This window comes from Convolutriloba macropyga, chromosome 8 (genome assembly GCF_964194025.1).
Source record: "Convolutriloba macropyga chromosome 8, txConMacr16.3, whole genome shotgun sequence".
In the NCBI taxonomy this organism is placed as follows: Eukaryota; Metazoa; Xenacoelomorpha; order Acoela; family Convolutidae; genus Convolutriloba; species Convolutriloba macropyga.
This window is the reverse complement of record NC_134475.1, coordinates 28,452,336-28,478,934: the sequence shown is the minus strand read 5'-3', so window position 1 is coordinate 28,478,934 and position 26,599 is coordinate 28,452,336. Positions and strand designations below refer to the sequence as shown.

The 26,599-nt window shown below is 31.9% G+C and overlaps 2 protein-coding genes across 4 annotated transcripts in view; both read right to left on the bottom strand.

Annotated features, from left to right (window-relative positions):
* Positions 1-26,599, bottom strand: part of LOC142344059 (uncharacterized) — a 390,373-nt gene that overhangs the window by 234,887 nt on the left and 128,887 nt on the right. The gene's annotated exons all lie outside the window — the stretch shown is intronic.
* Positions 1-26,599, bottom strand: part of LOC142344054 (uncharacterized) — a 75,526-nt gene that overhangs the window by 22,852 nt on the left and 26,075 nt on the right. For both annotated transcript variants that reach the window (XM_075395527.1, XM_075395528.1), the window contains exon 3: positions 7,938-8,129. In XM_075395527.1, coding sequence (XP_075251642.1) covers positions 7,938-8,116 — 179 coding nt within the window. In that variant the 5' untranslated portion in view covers positions 8,117-8,129. The remainder of the gene's footprint in view (positions 1-7,937; positions 8,130-26,599) is intronic.

Here is a 26,599-nt window from a genome sequence, read left to right as displayed (position 1 = left end):
AAAATTTGATCAATACAATTAATTTGAGGAAAAAATAATAGGTGGACTAAAAGTTTACCAAAAATGAAAGCATTAAAAACAAGGAGACTCGGTAATGTGCGTTCGCAAATGATGTTCCGACCCGAGCTCATCTATGTTTTTGACTAAATTGTCAACCAAATGAAGAGATATTCAAAAATAAAGTTTGGGTTGTTACAGACCCGAACTACTAAATGAATAACATAATACCATGTCGCATTAGTGCACTAACAAGATCTACCATTACTAAGACTACGAGAAAAACAACAAAATAATCAAAAACAAAAAAGAACATTATTAACGGCAAAAGCTCAATATCTAAAATTAAAAGCACTTAGTAACGAAGTAAAAATACCATCACATAAACACTTAACTAAACAAATTAACTTTCTCTTAACTATAAAGCAGTTGCGAGTTGTGCGTGATGAAAAAGGGGTAACAAGACGACAAAGAAAAAAAAATTAGGCGAAGTTCGAAAATCGGTCAACATTTTTAAACCAAGCAATTTCAAAAGTCATAAGAACGATTAGCTTTCAACTAGAAACTTCATGATAAATTATTAATCAGACCTCAAGAAGTTAATCATAAAACCGGACGAAAGATGCAGAAATACCCAAAAAAACACAAAAAAATTTACGAAAACACAAAATTTTGACGCCAATAAAATCATCAGCTATTATCTGAATATTATATTTTTTATTTCAGTAAAATTTTAAATTATTTTAGTTGATATTAAACGGAACAATTCAATATGTTCACTTGGTTGTCTTTTTAAAATCATTCGAATCTGCTATTAACGAAAAAGACTAAAAGACATGAAAAACAAACAAATAATCACAAGTTGACAAAAAGAATAACAATAGGTGAAAAATCAGAAAAACTTAAACTCTTGAAATATAAATCATAAACGTCGAGCCTATTAGCTATCAACCTACTGCTTTGAATATGAAATTTTAGGAAAAACTCGAATTATCAAAGACATTAAAATCAATAGCTTTCAACGGAAATAAAAAACACGCTAATTTCTGCCTCGATGGGGAGCCAATGAGATCTGTCATTAAGCATTAGGCACAACATTTTGTCATCTATCACCAAAAAAAATATGACAATGAAAACGACAACAAAAACAAGCGAAAATCAAATTTTCAGTAGAGAAGTTCGAGAAGAAAGTGTTGAAGCCATTAAAACCATAAGTTTTTCTCTGAAGACTTTATCTATGTTCAAATCTGTATAAAGTCCGAGAAGGAAGTGTTGAAACCTTTAAAACCAAAAGTTTTTCTCTGAAAACTTCATCTATGTTCAATTGAACGCCTTCTTAGCGCCAAAGGAAAGTGTCAATTTAAGAGTAAGTTGATAAGATTTTAAAAAGGACCAAAGTTATGAACAAATATCCAAAGAAAAAAATTCGGAGCATCGAGTTACTGCAGTTAGTGGCACTGAACTTTAGGCTCAAAGAAATCGGTTTAAAATTGTGTAAAATCGATTTTTTTGGAAAAGTATTTTTGAAGTCCTAACAGTCCTTAGATTTCAAACCAGTGCAATAAATATGTTCATCTAATGCTCCTCGGGTAGCCAGTTGCACGTGGAAAAAAACAAGAGCGATTCCTTGAAAACAAATGATTTGTTCATTGCGCCTCATTTGACTGTAAATGAGGTTTGTAATTTATGGGCTCTTGGTATAAGAAGTGGGTAATGTCTAACTGACCTGATAAAAGAAAAAAATTTACAAAAAGATTTGTAAAAGCAGCGTTCCAATAGAATTCGTTTTTCATAGTAAATTTCACGATGAGACGAAAACTAATCTTTTCATTGGCTTTCGTCTATTAGAAACACCAAATTGCTACATATTTAGCGTAATATTTAATTCTAAATTAACATTCTGATAGAAAAAAGCTTAATATGGGCAAAAGTACGCTAAAAGTGAACAAAATCATACCAAACATCATAGTTTCACACAAAACTTTAAACCTGAAAATCTCGTAAAAAACGAAAATGAAAAAATTCAAATTCTACGCTTGAAGGCTTTTTAACGATACCAATCACATTTCTCTACGATGAGGATATCAATTGGCCAAAACTGACAGAACAAAAAAACTTATTTGAGTATATAGCTCCTCCCCCCAAGTGGGGTCGGAAAAAAACAGTTTGAGTTTTTGGAAATCGCTTTAAAATCAGTTGAATGTGTGGAAAAACTATAATAATGCTCCACCCTAATAAATCTCTACTCGCCGCACTAAATATACACTGCATCATACACTATACATGTCTATGTACTTGAAAATCGTCCTGATATAAATTCTCCTCAATACTCATTAAATTTACGACTTCACAGTTTACAGGTTATTGATAAACTTGAGACAAGAAAAATTATCTTGTTAATTCTTAAAACTAGGTTACAACTAGATTCAATTCTTGGCGATATGTAATAACAATTTGAATTGAAACTGACTAATTTATCGCATATGTGAGCCAGCTCAGCTGTACATTCAAAAATCAATCTACAATTTAATCAAAGCCATATTTAAAAAGCAGGGTACAGTTTTGAGGAAGAACTCTATTATCAACAGACACCTCCTTAAAAGTTTTACCGATTTAAGCTAAAATGAAAATGTTTGCCAGCCACAGTTGATTAAATATTTAAAGTTCCCCCACAATACATTGGCACAAACCATTTCTTTCAGTTTTGAGCGTTTTTAGTTTCTAAGTAAGATTCTTTTAACCCAAAATACACTAGTTATGAATTATGCGTTGTAAGTGAAATCAGAAACAACCAATTATGCACAAAAAACGAAACAAGGGATTTGAAAGGGATAACTCACCGCAAAGCTGTTACTTCAAAGCAGGACTCAGTTAGTTATATGTTTCACAGATGAAAACAATTTTCCTATTATAGAGTACTTCAGTACTCGGGCTCTTAACATTTTTTTTTTTTCAAATTCATCGCTTTTTTGATATAATAAAGTAATCACTTTGCTACGACCAGTTGCACATGCTTTATTGGGTCTGCTAAAAGCCGTGTCAAATCAGAAAAACTTTAGAAAAACAGCCTGCGGTGCTGATTCGAAAACTTTCCATTAAAGATTACTTCGCAGTAAAGATTACTTGAGCAATAAGTAATTCTTAATCTAAAAAAATGATATGATTATCAATTGGCATGAGCCCGATCGGTAGTAGCTCTAAGTTAACTTCCAAGAACTGGGTTTTGAAAATTCTTCCTCATAAAAAATGTTTTTCAGCAAAGTTCTTTCGAAAATTTGACATGATAAAAAAGGAGAGATTCTAATGTCTTGGTTTGACCTCATCAAAATTGAAAAAATTAACGTACTAATTATCTAAAACAGTACATAAACCAAATAGTAAACTATTCAATGTAAAGTTGAACTAATTTTACGATTTCTGATAGCGTGAAAAGGCAAAAATTGAAATTTCTGATAAGTTTGAGTCTTGTATTTTTAATTGAGAAAAACAAAAATATCTGTTCAGCAAACTTCTCAGGTTTTCAACGGCTTATTAATCGGTGCATATTTATATCTCTCAGCAAAAATATCGATCGCCCAAACTGAGGCTAACAAAGGAAAACTTAGGCTGGTAATTTAGCACAATTCAGGCTGCTGAAAATATTCTAGTAGTAGTAGTAGTAGTAAAAGACTTCTATTACCTTTGATAGGATATTACAGTATCATAAATAGAGTGAGCATTGTTTACATGTCAAAAGAAAATAAGGTTAATAATTACAAAAAAGAATGAACTAAAACATTAAAATAAAGCCTATCCTGCGCAAACACTACATCTACATTTTAAAGCCCAAGTACACGTATTATTGATGTCATATTTTGTTTTTGTTAAGTTCAAAAGACAATTATGTATAAGATCTTGACATGGGTTTTTCGATTTGAAGCTGCTTATACCGACATTCAGAAGATCAGCAGTGTCATTGACCACTCTTTGCACTCGGAAGAAGAAGGACTTCTCTGTAATACGTTTTCTTGCTCGCGAGACGACTAAGCGTTCCAGGTCCATATTACGAGTATTTACACTCTTTGTCTCAATTGTGAAGAAATCGTTAAAACTTAGACAATTTTGTTCGCTCATTATAGTAGAGAAGAAACGTAAATCACTCTCAATCAGCTGATAGGCAACTGGCAGGGAATTCGGTGTAATCAACAAGCCAGCATAGTCACCCGGTCCAAAGCACCACCTAAGACCTTGTAGGTTCAAGAGTTCTAACCTACGCATATGGATAATGTCCGGGTACCAGGCAGGGTAGCCATATAACAATACTGATAGAACGCATGCTTTGTATAAATTAAACTTAACACCAGAGGAAAGACCGTATGGAACGCTATGTTTCAAATAATTTAGAGCTCTTCGAGCTTTCACGAGTTTAATTCTAACATGATAGCTCCACTTTAATGTGCTCGACACTTCAATACCCAAATCTGTAATCTGGTCAACTCGAGATATATTGTCGCTTCCAATACATAAGGAATCGGTAGAAGTCCGGCTGAAATGAAGATAACCACATTTGATAGCATTGAAGTTAATAGAATAGCAATAAGACCATAATCATAGCGCCTGTAAATCACTTTGAACTGCGCGTAGGCAAGAGTCTTCGCTGCAAACTAGTTTTGTGTCATCAGCAAAGCAATATACATTAGAAAATTCAGGGATATCAAGCATATCATCGATATAAATTAGGAACAAGATAGGCCCCAATACGCTCCCCTGCGGCACGCCACTGCTGACATCCGAGACGTCTGAGAGGCTGTTCCCAACTTTAACTCTTTGTCTTCTACATTCTAAGTAAGATGAGAGCAATGCCACGAAATCTTTGTCAAACCCAAAAGATGCTACTTTAAATAGCAGACAGGAATGATCGACAGAGTCAAACGCTTTGCAAAAGTCTAAATACACAACAACTTGTTCCACATTTTCGTCAAAATTCAAATACAATTCGTGTAGAAAAAGGACAAATTGCGTCACCGTAGAATGTTTCTTACGAAAACCATGCTGCCTTGCATTAAGAAAGTCCTTGATTTTTCCGTATATGTACATAAAGAGAAGCTTTTCGAAGATAAGAGAAATCCGTGGAAGTGAAGATAAGAGAAATCCGTGGAAGTTAAATAATCCCTTCTTAATTTTACACTAAACTGAACAACGTTGTGAATATCCACTCTTCTGGCTGTCAAACAAATCTCTACGAAACACGATTAATCAATACGTCAAAACAACCAGGCTCGGTAATGCTCGTTTGCACATAATGTTCGGACGTGTTTCAATTGTCTATCAAATGTGGAAGAGCTAGAAAACTTTCAAAAATTCAATCATCATTCCAAAACAATTGGTGTATGAATAAAAAACTGCTTCCAAATAAATTAGAGAGCTCATGAGACCTTCCATTACTAAGACTATGAGACAAGACAAACAAAACATCAAATAAAAACAACAAAATCATTGACATCTAAAAACTCAATGTCTATTTTTGAAAATAAAAACATAATAACAAAGTCAAAAAAGAGTAAAAAAAAACCTAAACGCAACAAATTTACTTCAGCCTTACTAAGCAAAGCATGGGACCGGTCCTTAATGAGACTCGGTAACAAGAAGACAAAAAAAACGGGCAAAGTTAAAAAAAAAAACAATTGTACTTTTCGACAACAATTTATTTCAAAGTCAAAAAAACATTAGCTATCACCATAAGTCATTAAATAGGTTCATTATTTTTTCTCCAAAATAAGCCATTAAGATCTTTCATCAATCCGAATACGTCATAGGTCAAAAAACAACGACAAATACGGACAAAAGTTATCAAATAAATTAAATTTTTACGAAAAACCGGTGTCTAAGCCGTGAAAACAATACGTAATGCACTAAAAACATTGGATATGTTCAATAGTGCCTTTCTTTAACACCATTAGATTAGCGTCGTGTAATTAACTAGATTGGATAAGAAGTAGAATAAAAGAACAGCAAAGTGCAAAGATAAAAAATACATCAAAATAGTTTGAAAACATTTGATTTGAGAGTCATGAAAAACTATTAAAGTCGACTGAAATCAGTAAGCAGATTCTCTTAATCATCAATATAAAACCTCTTAGACCTGCTATTATCCAGAAATTTTCAAGCCACTTCAAGAAGAAAAATCCACTACATTTTGCTAGAAGACGGTGTCAAAGCCTTTAAAACCATAATTCTTTCACTGAAGAAATTTATGTGTTCAATTGTAGTTTTGCCTTCTTTTTAAATGCAAAGATTATGATACTATGATTTCTGACCTTTTGATAATGCAATCAGACAAGAAAAAGAACAGCAAAATGAAAAATGTCCAAAAATGAAAAATGTTTTGTTTAAACTCGTAATAGCGAAGCCGAAAAACGATTACTTAAATCGTAATACCGCATTACGTTTTCGATTTTGACCCATAGAAAGACAATGGTACCTGTCTTTGTTGACCTTAACCTACAAATTGAGCAAAAAGGGGAAAATTGTTAAAATCTCAACAATCCGTTGTTTATTTTGTTCACAATTTAAAAAAAATCAATACAACCATAAGCTTTTGACTGAAAAAACTAATCAGTTTTCCTCAAACTCCCTAGAAACCCAAATGGACCTGTCATTAGTAAGCTTTGATTGGAATTATTCTGATCCGTATTTAACAAACAACACAGCAAATAAAGCGAAAATGTTTTTAAAAAGACAGCGACTCATTACAATTCAAAATACATGTGGACTGTAAAAAAAAACGACGATTAGAGCGATAATAGACTTGCTACTTTTGTTCATCCATTAGAAACACGTTATTGTTTCCAATATTATGGATATATATAATTTGACAACATAATCAATAAATCAAAATTAAGTGGATCATTTTGGATAATTATCGATTTAAATTAGCAATAAAATGGCAAATTTTTAACTCAGGAACACTATCAAAGAGAGCACAAGTAAAACTAGACATCTATGGAGTTGAAAAAGATTGTATCAGCAAATTTTAGGTGTGTTAATTTGGTTAATTTAAAGAAAGTGGACTAAAGTAGTGTTCTATTTGATTTCGTGCCATTTTTGATGAAAAAATGGCTAAATTCTGAAAAATTTAGAAAAACTTTTAGCCACAAAATTGGATCAAATAGTTCAAGAACACTCTATTATCTTGAAAGGTAAAACTAATAACACTATCGTTAACAATTTTTCCATGTTTTTCAGCAAAATTGGCAAAAAAATGAGTAAAAATACGAAAAATGTGAAAAAAACATCGATAATCAGTACATGTACAAACAACGATAATCAGTCCACAGAAATTTAAACCTCAGCTGAAAAAATGGAAATTCAAAAAAATCCTTTTATTTATATATTTTACGGCAGCCAGTCTTTCTTATGATATCACTCACAACCCTCTACAAAGATTACATCGTTCGGCCAAAATTGACTGAACAAAACAAAACCCATTTAAGTCTATAGTGGGTCGGAACAACAAAATTTTGTCCTCGGAACGGCATGTTGGTTCTTTCTGAGAAACTGAATGACATTGTTGGAGACCCGGGTCGAGGTTTCACTCGACCCGGGTTGCCAGTTGCACTTGGTGCAATGTGTAATGCAGAAAGTGATCGTAAAATATTCGACAGACAGAAGAAAATGAACGTAAAATATCATCAGTACCTGCTTCCACTTTTACTTTTTAACATTAGACTCCTATATTAGACTCTTCCACCCTTAATTAAGCGCCGAAATATGGGTGTAATTTTACACTCCCCAAATTGGCAAAAATTAATTGGCAAAAATTAAACTAGAGAACTGTTAGGGTTCAAGAACGCCAGGAAAAGCGTTTAAGTAAGCAAAAATTATCCATTAAAAATAGGTTATTTATCGTATGATGCAATCGGCAATGCTGCGGCATAAGAACGTCTAAAATCTCAATCCCTTTTTGGCATGTATTGTTGTCCGTTGCCATGACTGTCAATTTGTGGACTGAAGGATGCGAAGTGTTGAAGTTGACGTTGTGGACTCCTGGAATCTGCCGCAGACTATTAATTCCGGCTCCTCTTTTCCCAATGACCAGACTAGAGTGCTTAGGATCAATGTCGTACACTTCAGTAACCATCGTCTGACTGTTTCTAAATAAGAGGAGGGTATGCTACAGTCGAATAAAGATTTCATAATCTCACTCGCCTTTTGGCCATTTCGTACCCTAGTTATGTTTTCAATGGCATTCTGTTGCAGAAATATGTGCATTTTGCCTCAAATGCAAAAAGAAAAAGTTTTTAACATACAATAATAGTCTAACAATGGCTATGCTTTCTAGCTGAAGATGCGCAACACCAAAAAATGACACAGTTGCTGAAAGTTGTAGTTAAATTAATTAAGAAGAGCGGAATACTCATGAAAAAATGTCTTAACAATCTTTTCTGACGGCTGCTCTCCCACGTATTACAATGAAACCTTTACACCGCACAGTTGTCGAAGCGGTTTCAAATCTTTTGGAATAATATTTTTTTGCAGTTAAATTTTGTGAACTGTATATCCGCTATATAATCAATTAGTTCTACTACTTGATATTCAATTTTTTGGAGATGGTTTTTTGGAAACCAAAAATACCAAAGGTAGCAAGAACCCCACCTTCGACGCTTGATTAACTCACTACTCGATAACACAATAATGAAACTAATATAGGTTGATGTGAGTTAGTAAGAGAAACTTCCATTTCACGTCGAAAAAAGTCTCATTTATTTTAGAACTTAGTTCCTCGGAAATAAAAATTGAGAATATCAAAGTTAATTATTTTTTCAACAAGCCATAGTCAGTAGAAGCTGCAAATCACTAAATGGAAAAACAGGAACAAGGCATAATAACCAAACATTTAGTGCTCAAAATTGCGTTTCAAATCGCACACTGACCAAATTTGTTTAGTTTTTAGTTGTAGTTTAAGCTGAATTTATTTGATTAAAATTCAGAGTTAAATTTTGCTTATCAGGAACATGTGATTTTTCTAATTATTTCGCCTGAAAGAAATTTGTCATGGAAGATTCTATTCGCTAGAAAAGGCACAAAATTGACTAAAGCCAGGACTTGATTGAAGAAGTGAATGGAACTCCAGACGTGTCAGTTAGAAGTCAATTCTCAAGTTAGCAAGGAGGCTCGGCAATGATCGTTCAGACTCAGTATTAATACCCTTTTCATTCAAGTAAAAAGTATTATAATGTTTTTTCATAGTATAATATTTGTTCATTCGCCCATTAAGAAACAATTACACTTTTGTTGTCAACCAGCAATCAAAGTGTCTCAAAAACCACAATTGGCTGTTCATAATATCATTTTAAAAAAGCAAACGAATATATGGTCAGCAAGAAAATGAGAGAGTGATGATTCTGCTGCCAGTCAAGGAGATATATTAATTCTATCTATGTATTCAATTGGTTACTTTCGTTCAACTTTAACGATCATAATGACAATCATTACGATCAAACATATGGGTGTTGTTTTTGTCTAACTGTGCGGAGCAAGTATACAATTTTAAAACACAATAAGAAAAGATGATATATAATTAATAAATCAAATACGCTACTGGAACGGTCTTTTTTGCCAATTTTACTGTTGTTTTTTCCTATTAGTTTGCACACTCAATCGTTTGTTTTACATGCTTCAATATCATTCAAATTAATAGCGAAAGTCCACACAAAAGGCGGAATAAAAATAACTAGTCCAAAATAAATAACTAGTCCAAAATGATTAAAAACTTCCAACGAATGTTATCAAGTAATAGCTGTCATTGTGATTTGAGACAAAAAAGAAAAAAACTGCTCAAAGAAAAAGGATAAAAAATGACGGCATAGAATTCGGAAGAAACGCAGACATTTTTTGAAAAGTGTTCACCAAATTCTAGCAGAAAACACCCTCAAGTTATTTAAAGTGTCACTTGTAGTTGCTGACTGTACCAATGTGTAAATGATAGTGTGTTCAACCAAAAATTCATTGCTGATTTTCATATATCACTGCAATTATTGATTTCATTGTAGAATTGGGATGAGTTTAATCAAATAAAGAAGTGAATTGCAAAAAAGATCAATAGTGCAAATAATTTTCATTATCATATTGTTAGATATCCAGAGAGTGAGAGAAGAAAGATGTAATGAGAGAAAAGTGGCTGAATTAAAAAAAAACATTTGAAAAAAGATTTAAATATGAGAAACGGCACAACTCTATGTTTCAATCTTTCTGCTAGTCATTAGCAGTCCTAATATCTCTTTTTGTAGTTAGTAAGTTTATGAGTTGTAGATTACATGAAAAAAATTATAATAAACAAAAATCTCCTATGCCCATTTTTTACAGTCCTTTTTTAAAAGTTTTGTTTTGAATGTATGATATAGAACGAGTACTTAAATAATGGTTATGAGAAAATATAATGGCTAAGATTTTAATTTTTACGACCTATAAAAATTTTTGACCGCTCCTTGAATTATTGTTGTTATGATGAACAGACGATTTGATTAATACATATATTGATCGAGTCGATCAATTTCGACAGTTCATGGCCTGATTGTGTTCTTGTGGGACGTTCCCTACCTCTTTTCAAGAACAACGTTTTTCAGAAATTAAATGATTTAACAGGTCTTGGTTATATTGCCGTAATTGGATTTCACCTAATTGCAGTATAGTTTCTCATTTAAGTAATCAGTGTAGATAAAAGTGTATTAGCCTTGTTTTGAGGTACGCTTCGCTTCACTTCGGTATAGCTCAATTTATAAAAGGGTCACAATTTTGTAAAATGCTCTTACCACCGAAGTTAACTACTAATCGCACATTTTGGAATTAATTTTAGTTTATGTTATTTAATTGCCGTGTAAAAAACTACTTGAACGAAGTTTGAGCTCTTCCCAAATTGGGGTCTAAAGGCCAGAGGAAGTGACTAGTTTTCTTTAGTAACAGAACTTGATATGAGAGATTACATAGAAGAAAATTATTTAAAGGAAAAACGTTCGCAAAATTTTTTATTCGCCCAGCAGGAAACAATTAAACTCTTGTTGTCAACCAGCAATCAAAGTGTCTCAAAAACCACAATTGGCTGTTCATAATATCATTTTAAAAAAGCAAACGAATATATGGTCAGGAAGAAAATGAGAGAGTGATGATTCTGCTGCCAGTCAAGGAGATATATTAATTCTATCTATGTATTCAATTGGTTACTTTCGTTCAACTTTAACGATCATAATGACAATCATTACGATCAAACATATGGGTGTTGTTTTTGTCTAACTGTGCGGAGCAAGTATACAATTTTAAAACACAATAAGAAAAGATGATATATAATTAATAAATCAAATACGCTACTGGAACGGTCTTTTTTGCCAATTTTACTGTTGTTTTTTCCTATTAGTTTGCACACTCAATCGTTTGTTTTACATGCTTCAATATCATTCAAATTAATAGCGAAAGTCCACACAAAAGGCGGAATAAAAATCAACTAGTCCAAAATGAGTAAAAACTTCCAACGAATGTTATCAAGTAATAGCTGTCATTGTGATTTGAGACAAAAAAGAAAAAAACTGCTCAGAGAAAAAGGATAGAAAATGACGGCATAGAAATCGCAGATATTTTTTTTGAAAACTGTTCACCACATTCTAACAGAAAATGCCCTCAAGTTATTTAAGGTCTCACTTGTAGTTGCTGACTGTACCAATGTCTGATGATAGTGTGTTCAACCAAAAACTCATTGATGATTTTCATATATCACTGCAATTATTATTGAGTTCATTGTATAATGTGGATGAATTTAATCAAATAAAGGAGTGAATTGCAAAAAAGATCAATAGTGCAAATAATTTTCATTATCATATCAAATATCCAGTGAGTGAGAAAAGAAAACATGTAATGACAGAAAAGTGGTTGAAATTCAACAAAAAACCTTTGAATAACGATTTAAATTTGAGAAACGGCACAACTCTATGTTTCGGTCTTTCTGCTAGTCATTATCAGTCCCAATATCTCTGTAGTTATTAAGTTTATATCAACAATTTTTAGGGGAGAACATTCAGGTAAAGTGGAAAAAAATCAATTTTGAGCTAGAAGTGATAACAAGAAATAAAATTATAATAAACAACAATCATGCCCATAATTTACAGTACTTTTTTTAAATTTTCGCTTTGAAAGTATGAAATAGAACGAATAATAAAATAATGGTTATGAAAAAATATAATTGGTAAGCGTTGCTGTTTTAATCGCAACGTTTTCCCTTGTGTTGCAAAATTAAAATATGGCTTTTATGACCTTGCGACTAGAAGTGCATCTAAATTTTTGGTGATTTTAGAATCTTTTTGGCCGAAACCCAGGTGACTGTGGCATGTATATATTTCAAACGGTTATAGAATAGTAGCTTATTTAACTCGCAAAGAGGCAAAAGAGTTTGTGATCTATATACACAGCTTATGGCCAACAAAACTCAATCGCAGTCTTTTCAAGAGATTTATCAATAAAATCGCACAAACAAATTAACATTGAAAAGCTCGAACTGTCTTAACGAAGACGAAACAAAATTGAGCTGATAATTTGAGCAATTAATTGGATTGACTTTTACAGAGTAGGACGCCAAAAATCTTCAATCTATGTTATTTCATCTGAACAAACTGAATGATATTGAAACTTTGCAAAGCGATTTTATTTAGTTAACAACCGCACCAGCAGAACATTTTTAACTTTAGAAAAAGTAGTATCTAAAGAACTCATGATTGAAATTGAATAATGCAATTTTCTTATGAGAATAACGAGCTCAATTTTAAGTCCGATATTCAAACGCTTAATTCAATATGTAATTAAAGCTAACAGCTGCAATTTATTCATGTTTTTTCTAACACATAAATTTATTATAAAACCAAATAGATTATAAAATGCTTAAAACAAAAACATTTGGTTACTTCATCTGTAAATCAATCATGCATCGATTTAATTCTATTCTCTGTTGTTAATTTAGAATCATACTTAAGTAAAACATCAAGTTCTATGTTTTCTTCCTAAAAATAGAAATAACTTCAATATACAACTAGAATATCCTAGACATTGAATAAATATGTTGAAAATCTTTTTAGATACACCAGAGACCCCACACATATTGAAGCTCATAGACATATTGAAGTTCCTAGATATGTTCAAGGTCTTGGGCTTTTTAGTTGCCGAACTGAACAGAGCAATATCTCAAAAGAGCCTAACAGAAAATTGCAGCTCACTTTAGAGAATATTTCTAAATATTAAGCCTGCTAAATCAAATTCTATCGATCTCAAATCTGGATAGAGAACCGTTTAACGTTTGTCAGGTAGATCCGGCAACATCTTCAGAGAAAAAAGGATTTTACCTCGATTTACAAGCTTTATTAAATATTTCTCATAAAAAACTCAATTTCCTAAATCCACAATTTTATTTGTAGCAAAAGGGAAAAAATAGCGTGGATCATTTCATTCTTACAAATTTATGAAAAAAATATCAAAAGTTGATGGCCATTCTGATTACAGTACAACTTTGAGGGGAGTTACAAAAGAAATGCCGCACAGGTTTTGCAATATGCAAGATACTTATTAATTTAACTCCCATTAACAGAGACGGAGCCAGAGCCCAAACATCAAATTGCCTGCCAAAACCTTATACACTTGATAAAACTCACAAAAGCCCTATACAAAAAAATCTATCTACAGTATAAAGAAATTTTCTCCAAACACTATTATGGTTTACATCAAAGTTCCACGCTCGTCGAATTGAAAAAAAAATTCAAAATAGGATTGAAGATGACAACAAAATTTTCCAAAACTTTCAACTATTTTCGCTCATTAAATGTTTGTAAAACAAAAATAAACTGAGAAAGAGAGAGGAGTAAACGCTTATGCGAGATGTCTTCGTTTTTCAGAAGCAAACATGTAAATTCAAATGTATAATCTTTTGGCTAAAAATTCAGTAGCTTAAAATACAATTACAACCATCATCATTTACGAAATCATTTCATGCTAATATATTTAATCAATTGTTTCCTGCTACTTTCATGTATAAACTAAGTCTTAAATGTACATAATTGTCTCTTAATGGCTACTTTTTCAAGTCGGCTGATAAATTAGTCGCTTAAACTAATCTTGAAACTAAACTTAATTGTTCATAATTAAAATCAAAAAACTTTACGATGCCTTTGATAATCAGAGATGTGCTACTCAATGTCGCTGCTTTTTTCTTCTATTGCGAGTTGTTCTTAGTAGCTGTGTAAATTTTGAGCGCTCAGCAGAATGTCAAAACTTTGCAGATGTTCTACAAGACTTAACCTCTTTCTGTAAAATCACTGGGCTGCATTTAGCGGAAAGGGTTCAACTGGCAAGAACCGAAATTTCACAAATAATCACGAGTGATCATTCTTTTGACGAGAGTAACGATACGCTTATTCTTTCCGCCCAATTAATTTCTCGATTTAATGGTTTTAAAATTTAGTTGTTAAAAATATAACTGATGTCGTGATACTTGAAGAATTCTGATCGCCAAAGCGATGCGATAAAGAATTTCTTTATCTAGTATTAATGAATTTTCTCCAAACAATATTATGATTTACATCAAAAGTTCCACGCTCGTTCAATGCAGCAAAAAAATCTGTAAAAATTGGATTGAAGAAGACAATGAAATTTTCCAAAACTTTCAAATATTTTTGCTTATTAAATGTTTGTAAAACAAAAATAAACTGAAAGAGAGAAAGAGGAGCAAACGCTTATGCGAGATGTCTTCGTTTTTCAGAAGCAAACATGTAAATTCAAATGTATAATCTTTTGCCTAAAAATTCAGTAGCTTAAAATACAATTACAACCATCATCATTTACGAAATCATTTCATGCTAATAAATTTAATCAATTGTTTCCTGCTACTTTCATGTATAAACTAAGTCTTAAATGTACATAATTGTCTCTTAATGGCTACTTTTTCAAGTCGGCTGATAAATTAGTCGCTTAAACTAATCTTGAAACTAAACTTAATTGTTCATAATTAAAATCAAAAAACTTTACGATGCCTTTGATAATCAGAGATGTGCTACTCAATGTCGCTGCTTTTTTCTTTTTTTGCGAGTTGTTCTTAGTAGCTGTGTAAATTTTGAGCGCTCAGCAGTATGTCAAAACTTTGCAGATGTTCTAGAAGACTTAACGTCTTTCTGTAAAATCACTGGGCTGCATTTAGCGGAAAGGGTTCAACTGGCAAGAACCGAAATTTCACAAATAATCACGAGTGATCATTCTTTTGACGAGAGTAACGATACGCTTATTCTTTCCGCCCAATTAATTTCTCGATTTAATGGTTGTAAAATTTAGTTGTTAAAAATATAACTGATGTCGTGATACTTGAAGAATTCTGATCACCAAAGCGATGCGATAAAGAATTTCTTTATCTAGTATTAATGAATTTTCTCCAAACAATATTATGATTTACATCAAAAGTTCCACGCTCGTTCAATGCAGCAAAAAAAATTTGTAAAAATTGGATTGAAGAAGACAATGAAATTTTCCAAAACTTTCAAATATCTTTGCTCATTAAATGTTTGTAAAACAAAAATAAACTGAAAGAGAGAAAGAGGAGCAAACGCTTATGCGAGATGTCTTCGTTTTTAAGAAGCAAACATGTAAATTCAAATGTATAATCTTTTGGCTAAATATTCAGTAGCTTAAAAATACAATTACAACCATCATCATTTAGGAATTCATTTCAAGCAAATAAATTTAACCAATTGTTTCCTGCTACTTTCATGTATGAACTAAGTCTTAAATGTACATAATTGTCTCTTATTGGGTACTTTTTCAAGTCGGCTGATAAATTAGTCGCTTAAACTAATCTTGAAACTAAACTTAATTGTTCATAATTAAAATCAAAAAGCTTTACGATGCCTTTGATAATCAGAGATGTGCTACTCAATTTCGCCGCTTTTTTTCTTTTTTTTGCCAGTTGTCCTCAGTTGCTGTTTCAATATTGAGCGCTCAGCAGTAAGTCCAAATTGTGCAGATGTTCTACAAGACTTAACGTCTTTCTGTAAAATCACTGGGCTGCATTTAACAGAAACGGTTCAACTGGCAAGAACCGAAATTTCACAAATAATCACGAGTGATCATTCTTTTGACGAGAGTAACGAAACGCTTATTCTTTCCGCTCCAATTAATTTCTCGATTTAATGCTTGCGATATTTAATTGTTAAAAATATACATGATGTCGTCATACTTGAACAGCTCTGATCGCCAAGGGGATGCGATAAAGAACTTCTTTATCCAGTATTAATGAATTTTCTCCAAACACTATTATGGTTTACATCAAAAGTTCCATGCTCGTCGAATTCAGCAAAAAAAATTGTAAAAATTGGATTGAAGAAGACAATGAAATTTTTCAAAACTTTCAAATATTTTCGCTCATTAAATGTTTGTAAAACAAAAATAAACAGAAAGAGAGAAAGAGGAGCAAACGCTTATGCGAGATGTCTTCGTTTTTGAGAAGCAAACATGTAAATTCAAATGTATAATCTTTTGGCTAAATATTCAGTAGCTTAAAAATACAATTACAACCATCATCATTTAGGAATTCATTTCATGCAAAAAAATTTAACCAATTGTTTCCTGCTACTTTCATGTATGAACTAAGTCTTAAATGTACATAATTGTCTCTTATTGGGTACTTTTTCAAGTCGGCTGATAAATTAGTCGCTTAAACTAATCTTGAAACTAAACTTAATTGTTCATAATTAAAACCAAAAAAGCTTTCCGATGCCTTTGATAATCAGAGATGTGCTACTCAATTTCGCCGCTTTTTTTCTTTTTTTTTGCCAGTTGTCCTCAGTTGCTGTTTCAATATTGAGCGCTCAGCAGTAAGTCCAAATTGTGCAGATGTTCTACAAGACTTAACGTCTTTCTGTAAAATCACTGGGCTGCATTTAACAGAAACAGTTCAACTGGCAAGAACCGAAATTTCACAAATAATCACGAGTGATCATTCTTTTGACGAGAGTAACGAAACGCTTATTCTTTCCGCTCCAATTAATTTCTCGATTTAATGCTTGCAATATTTAACTGTTAAAAATATACATGATGTCGTCATACTTGAACAGCTCTGATCGCCAAGGGGATGCGATAAAGAATTTCTTTATCCAGTATTAATGAATTTTCTCCAAACACTATTATGGTTTACATCAAAAGTTCCACGCTCGTCGAATTCAGCAAAAAAATTTGTAAAAATTGGATTGAAGAAGACAATGAAATTTTTCAAAACTTTCAAATATTTTCGCTCAATAAATGTTTGTAAAACAAAAATAAACTGAGACAGAAAGAGGAGCAAACGCTTATGCGAAATGTCTTCGTTTTCGAGAAGCAAACATGTAAATTCAAATGTATAATCTTTTGGCTAAAAATTCAGAAGCCTATAAATACAATTACAACCATTATCATTTAGGATTCATTTCATGCTAATAATTTTAATCAATTGTTTGCTGCTACTTTCAAGTATAAACTAAGTCCTCAATGTTCATATTTGTCTCTTAATGGGTACTTTTTCATGTCAGCTGATAAATTAGTTGCTTAAACTAATCTTGAAACTAAACTTTATTGTTCATAATTAAAATCAAAAAACTTTACGTTGCCTCTGATAATCAGAGATGTGCTACTGAATTTCGCTGCTTTTTTTCTTTTATTGCGAGTTGTCTTTAGTAGCTGTGTAAATATTGAGCGCTCAGCAGTATGTCAAAATTTTGCAGATGTTCTACAAGACTTAACGTCTTTCTGTAAAATCACTAGGCTGCATTTAGCAGACACGGTTCAACTGGCACGAACCGCAATTTCACAAATAATCACGTGTGATCATTCTTTTGACGAGAATAACGAAACGCTTATCCTTTTCGCTCAAACTAATTTACCGATTTAATGGTTATAACTTTTAGTTGTTAAAAATATACATGATGTCATACTTGAACAATTCTGATCGCCAAGGCGATGCGATAAACAATTTCTTTATCTAGTATTAATGAATTTTCTCCAAACACTATTATGGTTTACATCAAAAGTTCCACGCTCGTCGAATTCAGCAAAAAAAATTTGTAAAAATCGGATTGAAGAAGACAATGAAATTTTTCAAAACTTTCAAATATTTTCGCTCATTGAATGTTTGTAAAACAAAAATAAACTGTAAGACAAAAAGAGGAGCAAACGCTTATGCGAAAGGTCTTCGTTTTCGAGAAGCAAACATGTAAATTCAAATGTATAATCTTTTGGCTAAAAATTCAGTAGCTTATAAATACAATTACAACCATTATCATTTCGGATTCATTTCATGCTAATAATTTTAATCAATTGTTTGCTGCTACTTTCATCTATAAACTAAGTCTTCAATGTTCATAATTGTCTCTTAATGGGTACTTTTTCATGTCAGCTGATAAATTAGTTGCTTAAACTAATCTTGAAACTAAACTTTATTGTTCATAATTAAAATCAAAAAACTTTACGTTGCCTCTGATAATCAGAGATGTGCTACTGAATTTCGCTGCTTTTTTTTATTTTATTGCGAGTTGTCCTTAGTAGCTGTGTAAATATTGAGCGCTCAGCAGTATGTCAAAATTTTGCAGATGTTCTACAAGACTTAACGTCTTTCTGTAAAATCACTAGGCTGCATTTAGCAGACACGGTTCAACTGGCACGAACCGCAATTTCACAAATAATCACGTGTGATCATTCTTTTGACGAGAATAACGAAACGCTTATCCTTTTCGCTCAAATTAATTTACCGATTTAATGGTTATAACTTTTAGTTGTTAAAAATATACATGATGTCGTCATACTTGAACAATTCTGATCGCCAAGGCGATGCGATCAAGAATTTCTTTATCTAGTATTAATGAATTTTCTCCAAACACTATTATGGTTTACATCAAAAGTTCCACGCTCGTCGAATTCAGCAAAAAAATTTGTAAAAATCGGATTGAAGAAGACAATGAAAATTTTCAAAACTTTCAAATATTTTCGCTCATTAAATGTTTGTAAAACAAAAATAAACTGAAAGACAAAAAGAGGAGCAAACGCTTATGCGAAATGTCTTCGTTTTCGAGAAGCAAACATGTAAATTCAAATGTATAATCTTTTGGCCAAAAATTCAGTAGCGTATAAATACAATTACAACCATTATCATTTAGGATTCATTTCATGCTAATAATTTTAATCAATTGTTTGCTGCTACTTTCATCTATAAACTAAGTCTTCAATGTTCATAATTGTCTCTTAATGTGTACTTTTTCATGTCAGCTGATAATTTAGTTGCTTAAACTAATCTTGAAACTAAACTTTATTGTTCATAATTAAAATCAAAAAACTTTACGTTGCCTCTGATAATCAGATATGTGCTACTGAATTTCGCTGCTTTTTTTCTTTTATTGCGAGTTGTCCTTAGTAGCTGTGTAAATATTGAGCGCTCAGCAGTATGTCAAAATTTTGCAGATGTTCTACAAGACTTAACGTCTTTCTGTAAAATCACTAGGCTGCATTTAGCAGACACGGTTCAACTGGCACGAACCGCAATTTCACAAATAATCACGTTTGATCATTCTTTTGACAAGAATAACGAAACGCTTATCCTTTTCGCTCAAATTAATTTACCGATTTAATGGTTATAACTTTTAGTTGTTAAAAATTACATGATGTCATCATACTTGAACAATTCTGATCGCCAAGGCGATGCGATAAAGAATTTCTTTATCTAGTATTAATGAATTTTCTCCAAACACTATTATGGTTTACATCAAAAGTTCCACGCTCGTCGAATTCAGCAAAATAAATTTGTAAAAATCGGATTGAAAAAGACAATGAAATTTTTCAAAACTTTCAAATATTTTCGCTCATTAAATGTCTGTAAAACAAAAATAAACTGAAAGACAAAAAGAGGAGCAAACGCTTATGCGAAATGTCTTCGTTTTCGAGAAGCAAACATGTAAATTCAAACGTATAATCTTTTGGCTAAAAATTCAGTGGCGTATAAATACAATTACAACCATTATCATTTAGGATTCATTTCATGCTAATAATTTTAATCAATTGTTTGCTGCTACTTTCAAGTATAAACTAAGTCTTCAATGTTCATAATTGTCTCTTAATGGGTACTTTTTCATGTCAGCTGATAAATCAGTCGCTAAACTAATCTTGAAACTAAACTTTATTGTTCATAATTAAAATCAAAAAGCTTTACGATGCCTTTGATAATCACAGATGTGCTAATCAATTTCGCCGCTTTTTTTCTTTTATTGCAAGTTGTCCTTAGTTGCTGTTTAAATATTGAGCAATCAGCAGGATGTCCAAAATGTGCAGATATTCTACAAGACTTAACGTCTTTCTGTGAAACCCACTGGCTGCATTTAGCAGACACGGTTCAAATGGCAGGAACCCAAATTTTGCAAATAATCACGTTTGATCATTCTTTTGACAAGAATAACGAAACGCTTATCCTTTTCGCTCAAATTAATTTACCGATTTAATGGTTATAACTTTTAGTTGTTAAAAATTACATGATGTCATCATACTTGAACAATTCTGATCGCCAAGGCGATGCGATAAAGAATTTCTTTATCTAGTATTAATGAATTTTCTCCAAACACTATTATGGTTTACATCAAAAGTTCCACGCTCGTCGAATTCAGCAAAATAAATTTGTAAAAATCGGATTGAAGAAGACAATGAAATTTTTCAAAACTTTCAAATATTTTCGCTCATTAAATGTCTGTAAAACAAAAATAAACTGAAAGACAAAAAGAGGAGCAAACGCTTATGCGAAATGTCTTCGTTTTCGAGAAGCAAACATGTAAATTCAAACGTATAATCTTTTGGCTAAAAATTCAGTGGCGTATAAATACAATTACAACCATTATCATTTAGGATTCATTTCATGCTAATAATTTTAATCAATTGTTTGCTGCTACTTTCAAGTATAAACTAAGTCTTCAATGTTCATAATTGTCTCTTAATGGGTACTTTTTCATGTCAGCTGATAAATTAGTTGCTTAAACTAATCTTGAACCTAAACTTTATTGTTCATAATTAAAATCAAAAAACTTTACGTTGCCTCTGATAATCAGATATGTGCTACTGAATTTCGCTGCTTTTTTTCTTTTATTGCGAGTTGTCCTTAGTAGCTGTGTAAATATTGAGCGCTCAGCAGTATGTCAATATTTTGCAGATGTTCTACAAGACTTAACGTCTTTCTGTAAAATCACTAGGCTGCATTTAGCAGACACGGTTCAACTGGCACGAACCACAATTTCACAAATATTCACGTGTGATCATTCTTTTGACGAGAATAACGAAACGCTTATCCTTTTCGCTCAAATTAATTTACCGATTTAATGGTTATAACTTTTAGTTGTTAAAAATTACATGATGTCATCATACTTGAAGAATTCTGATCGCCAAGGCGATGCGATAAAGAATTTCTTTATCTAGTATTAATGAATTTTCTCCAAACACTATTATGGTTTACATCAAAAGTTCCACGCTCGTCGAATTCAGCAAAAAAATTTGTAAAAATCGGATTGAAGAAGACAATGAAATTTTTCAAAACTTTCAAATATTTTCGCTCATTAAATGTTTGTAAAACAAAAATAAACTGAAAGACAGAAAGAGGAGCAAACGCTTATGCGAAATGTCTTCGTTTTCGAGAAGCAAACATGTAAATTCAAATGTATAATCTTTCGGCTAAAAATTCAGTAGCTTATAAATACAATTACAACCATTATCATTTAGGATTCATTTCATGCTAATAATTTTAATCAATTGTTTGCTGCTACTTTCATCTATAAACTATATCTTCAATGTTCATAATTGTCTCTTAATGGGTACTTTTTCATGTCAGCTGATAAATTAGTTGCTTAAACTAATCTCGAAACTAAACTTTATTGTTCATAATTAAAATCAAAAAACTTTACGTTGCCTCTGATAATCAGATATGTGCTACTGAATTTCGCTCCTTTTTTTCTTTTATTGCGGGTTGTCCTTAGTAGCTGTGTAAATATTGAGCGCTCAGCAGTATGTCAAAATTTTGCAGATGTTCTACAAGACTTAACGTCTTTCTGTAAAATCACTAGGCTGCATTTAGCAGACACGGTTCAACTGGCACGAACCGCAATTTCACAAATAATCACGTGTGATCATTCTTTTGACGCGAATAACGAAACGCTTATCTTTTTCGCTCAAATTAATTTACCGATTCAATGGTTATAACTTTTAGTTGTTAAAAATTACATGATGTCATCATACTTGAACAATTCTGATCGCCAAGGCGATGCGATAAAGAATTTCTTTATCTAGTATTAATGAATTTTCTCCAAACACTATTATGGTTTACATCAAAAGTTACACGCTCGTCGAATTCAGCAAAAAAATTTGTAAAAATCGGATTGAAGAAGACATTGAAATTTTTTAAAACTTTCAAATATTTTCGCTCATTAAATGTTTGTAAAACAAAAATAAACTGAAAGACAAAAAGAGGAGCAAATGCTTATGCGAAATGTCTTCGTTTTCGAGAAGCAAACATGTAAATTCAAATGTATAATCTTTTGGCTAAAAATTCAGTAGCTTATAAATACAATTACAACCATTATCATTTAGGATTCATTTCAAGCTAATAATTTTAATCAATTGTTTGCTGCTACTTTCATCTATAAACTAAGTCTTCAATGTTCATAATTGTCTCTTAATGGGTACTTTTTCATGTCAGCTGATAAATTAGTTGCTTAAACTAATCTTGAAACTAAACTTTATTGTTCATAATTAAAATCAAAAAACTTTACGATGCCTCTGATAATCAGAGATGTGCTACTCAATTTCGCAGCTTTTTTTCTTTTATTGCGAGTTGTCCTTAGTAGCTGTGTAAATATTGACCGCTCAGCAGTATGTCAAAATTTTGCAGATGTTCTACAAGACTTAACGTCTTTCTGTAAAATCACTAGGCTGAATTTAGCAGACACGGTTCAAATGGCAGGAACCGCGATTTCACAAATAATCACGAGTGATCATTCTTTTGACGAGAATAACGAAACGCTTATCTTTTTCGCTCAAACTAATTTACCGATTTAATGGTTATAACTTTTAGTTGTTAAAAATATAAATGATGTCGTGATACTTGAAGAATTCTGATCGCCAAGGCGATGCGATAAAGAATTTATTTATCCAGTATTAATGAATTTTCACCAAACACTATTATGGTTTACATCAAAAGTTCCACGCTCGTCGAATTCAGCAAAAAAAAAATTGAAAAAAAAATTGGATTGAAGAAGACAAGGAAATTTTCCAAAACTTTCAAATATTTTCGCTCAATAAATGTTTGTAAAACAAAAATAAACTGAAAGAGAGAAAGAGGTGCAAACGCTTATGCGAAATGTCTTCGATTTCGAGAAGCACACATGTAAATTCAAATGTATAATCTTTTGGCTTAAAATTCAGTAGCTAATAAATACAATTACAACCATTATCATTTAGGAATTCGTTTCATGCTAAAAATTTTAATCAATTGTTTGCTGCTACTTTCATGTATAAACTAAGTCTTCAATGTTCATAATTGTCTTTTAATTGGTACTTTTTCATGTCAGCTGATAAATTAGTCGCTTAAACTAATCTTGAAACTAAACTTTATTGTTCATAGTTAAAATCAAAAAACTTTACGTTGCCTCTGATAATCAGATATGTGCTACTGAATTTCGCCGCTTTTTTTCTTTTATTGCCATTTGTCCTTAGTTGCTGTTTCAATATTGAGCGCTCAGCAGTAAGTCCAAATTGTGCAGATGTTCTACAAGACTTAACGTCTTTCTGTAAAATCACTGGGCTGCATTTAACAGAAACGGTTCAACTGGCAAGAACCGAAATTTCACAAATAAACACGAGTGATCATTCTTTTGAAGAGAGTAACGATACGCTTATTCTTTTCGCTCAAATTAATTTACCGATTTAATGGTTATAACTTTTAGTTGTTAAAATATACATGATATCGTGATACTTGAAAAATTCTTATCGCCAAGGCGATGCGATAAAGAATTTCTTTATCTCCAGTATAAAGAAATTTCCTCCAGACACCATTATGCTTTATATCAAAAGTTCCACGCTCGTCGAATTCAGCAAAAAATTTTTGTAAAAACTTGATTGAAGAAGAAAATGATTTTTCCAAAACTTTCAAGTATTTTCGCTCATTCAATTTTGGGAAACAAAAATAAACTGAGAGAGAGAAAGAGGAGTCAACGCTTATGCGAGATGTCTTCGTTTTCGAGAAGCAAACATGTAAATTCAAATTTATAATCTTTTGGCTAAAAATTCCGTAGCTTATAAATACAATTACAACCATTATCATTTAGGAATTCATTTCATGCTAATAATTTTAACCAATTGTTTGCTGCTACTTTCATGTATAAACTAAGACTTCAATGTTAATAATTGTCTCTTAATGGGTACTTTTTCATGTCAGCTGATAAATTAGTCGCTTAAACTAATCTTGAAACTAAACTTTATTGTTCATAATTAAAATCAAAAAGCTTTACGATGCCTTTGATAATCAGAGATGTGCTACTCAATTTCGCCGCATTTTTTCTTTTATTGCCAGTTGTCCTTAGTTGCTGTTTCAATATTGAGCGCTCAGCAGTAAGTCCAAATTGTGCAGATGTTCTACAAGACTTAACGTCTTTCTGTGAAATCCCTGGCTGCATTTAGCAGACACGGTTCAACTGGCAGGAACCGAAATGTCACAAATAATCACGAGTGATCATTCTTTTGACGAGAATAACGAGCCGCTTATCCTTTTCGCTCAAATTAATTTACCGATTTAATGGTTATATCTTTTAGTTATTAAAATATACATGATATCATGAAACTTGAAAAATTCTTATCGCCAAGGCGATGCGATAAACAATTTCTTTATCTCCAGTATAAAGAAATTTCCTCCAAACACCATTATGCTTTACATCAGAAGTTCCACGCTCGTCGAATTCAGCAAAAAATTTTTGTAAAAACTGGATTGAAGAAGACAATGATTTTTCCAAAACTTTCAAGTATTTTCGCTCATTAAATTTTGGGAAACAAAAATAAACTGAGAGAGAGAAATAGGAGTCAACGCATATGCGAGATGTCTTCGTTTTCGAGAAGCAAACATGTAAATTCAAATGTATAATCTTTTGGCTAAAAATTCAGTAGCTTATAAATACAATTACAACCATTATCATTTAGGAAGTCATTTCATGCTAATAGTTTTAACCAATTGTTTGCTGCTACTTTCATGTATAAACTAAGACTTCAATGTTCATAATTGTCTCCTAATGGGTACTTTTTCATGTCAGCTGATAAATCAGTCGCTAAACTAATCTTGAAACTAAACTTTATTGTTCATAATTAAAATCAAAAAGCTTTACGATGCCTTTGATAATCAGAGATGTGCTACTCAATTTCGCCGCTTTTTTTCTTTTTTTGTCAGTTGTCCTTAGTTGCTGTTTCAATATTGAGCGCTCAGCAGTAAGTCCAAAATGTGCAGATGTTCTAAGGGACTTAACGTCTTTCTGTGAAATCCCTGGCTGCATTTAGCAGACACGGTTCAACTGGCAGGAACCGAAATTTCACAAATAATCACGAGTGATCATTCTTTTGACGAGAGTGACGAAACGCTTATTCTGTTCACTCAAACTAATTTACCGATTTAATGGTTATAACTTTTAGTTGTTAAAATATACATGATATCGTGATACTTGAAAAATTCTTATCAACAAGGCGATGCGATAAAGAATTTCTTTATCTACAGTATAAAGAAATTTCCTCCAAACACCATTATGCTTTACATCAAAAGTTCCACGCTCGTCGAATTCAGCAAAAAATTTTTGTAAAAACTGGATTGAAGAAGAGAATGATTTTTCCAAAACTATCAAGTATTTTCGCTCATTAAATTTTGGAAAACAAAAATAAACTGAGAGAGAGAAAGAGGAGTCAACGCTTATGCGATTGGTCTTCGTTTTCGAGAAGCAAACATGTAAATTCAAATGTATAATCTTTTGGCTAAAAATTCAGTAGCTTATACATACAATTACAACCATTATCATTTAGGAATTCATTTCATGCTAATAATTTTAACCAATTGTTTGCTGCTACTTTCATGTATAAACTAAGACTTCAATGTTCATAATTGTCTCTTAATGGGTACTTTTTCATTTCAGCTGATAAATTAGTCGCTTAAATTAATCTGGAAACTAAACTTTATTGTTCATAATTAAACTCAAAAAAACTTTAAGATGCCTTTGATAATGAGAGATGTGCTACTCAATTTCTCCGCTTTTTTCTCTTATTGCGAGTTGTCCTTAGTTGCTGTTTAAATATTGAGCGCTCAGCAGTAAGTTCAAAATGTGCAGATGTTCTAAAAGACTTAACGTCTCTCTGTGAAATCCCTGGGCTGCATTTAGCAGACACGGTTCAACTGGCAGGAACCAAAATTTCACAAATAATCACGAGTGATCATTCTTTTGACGAGAGTGACGAAACGCTTATTCTTTTCGCTCAAACTAATTTACCGATTTAATGGTTATAAATTTTAGTTGTTAAAATATACATG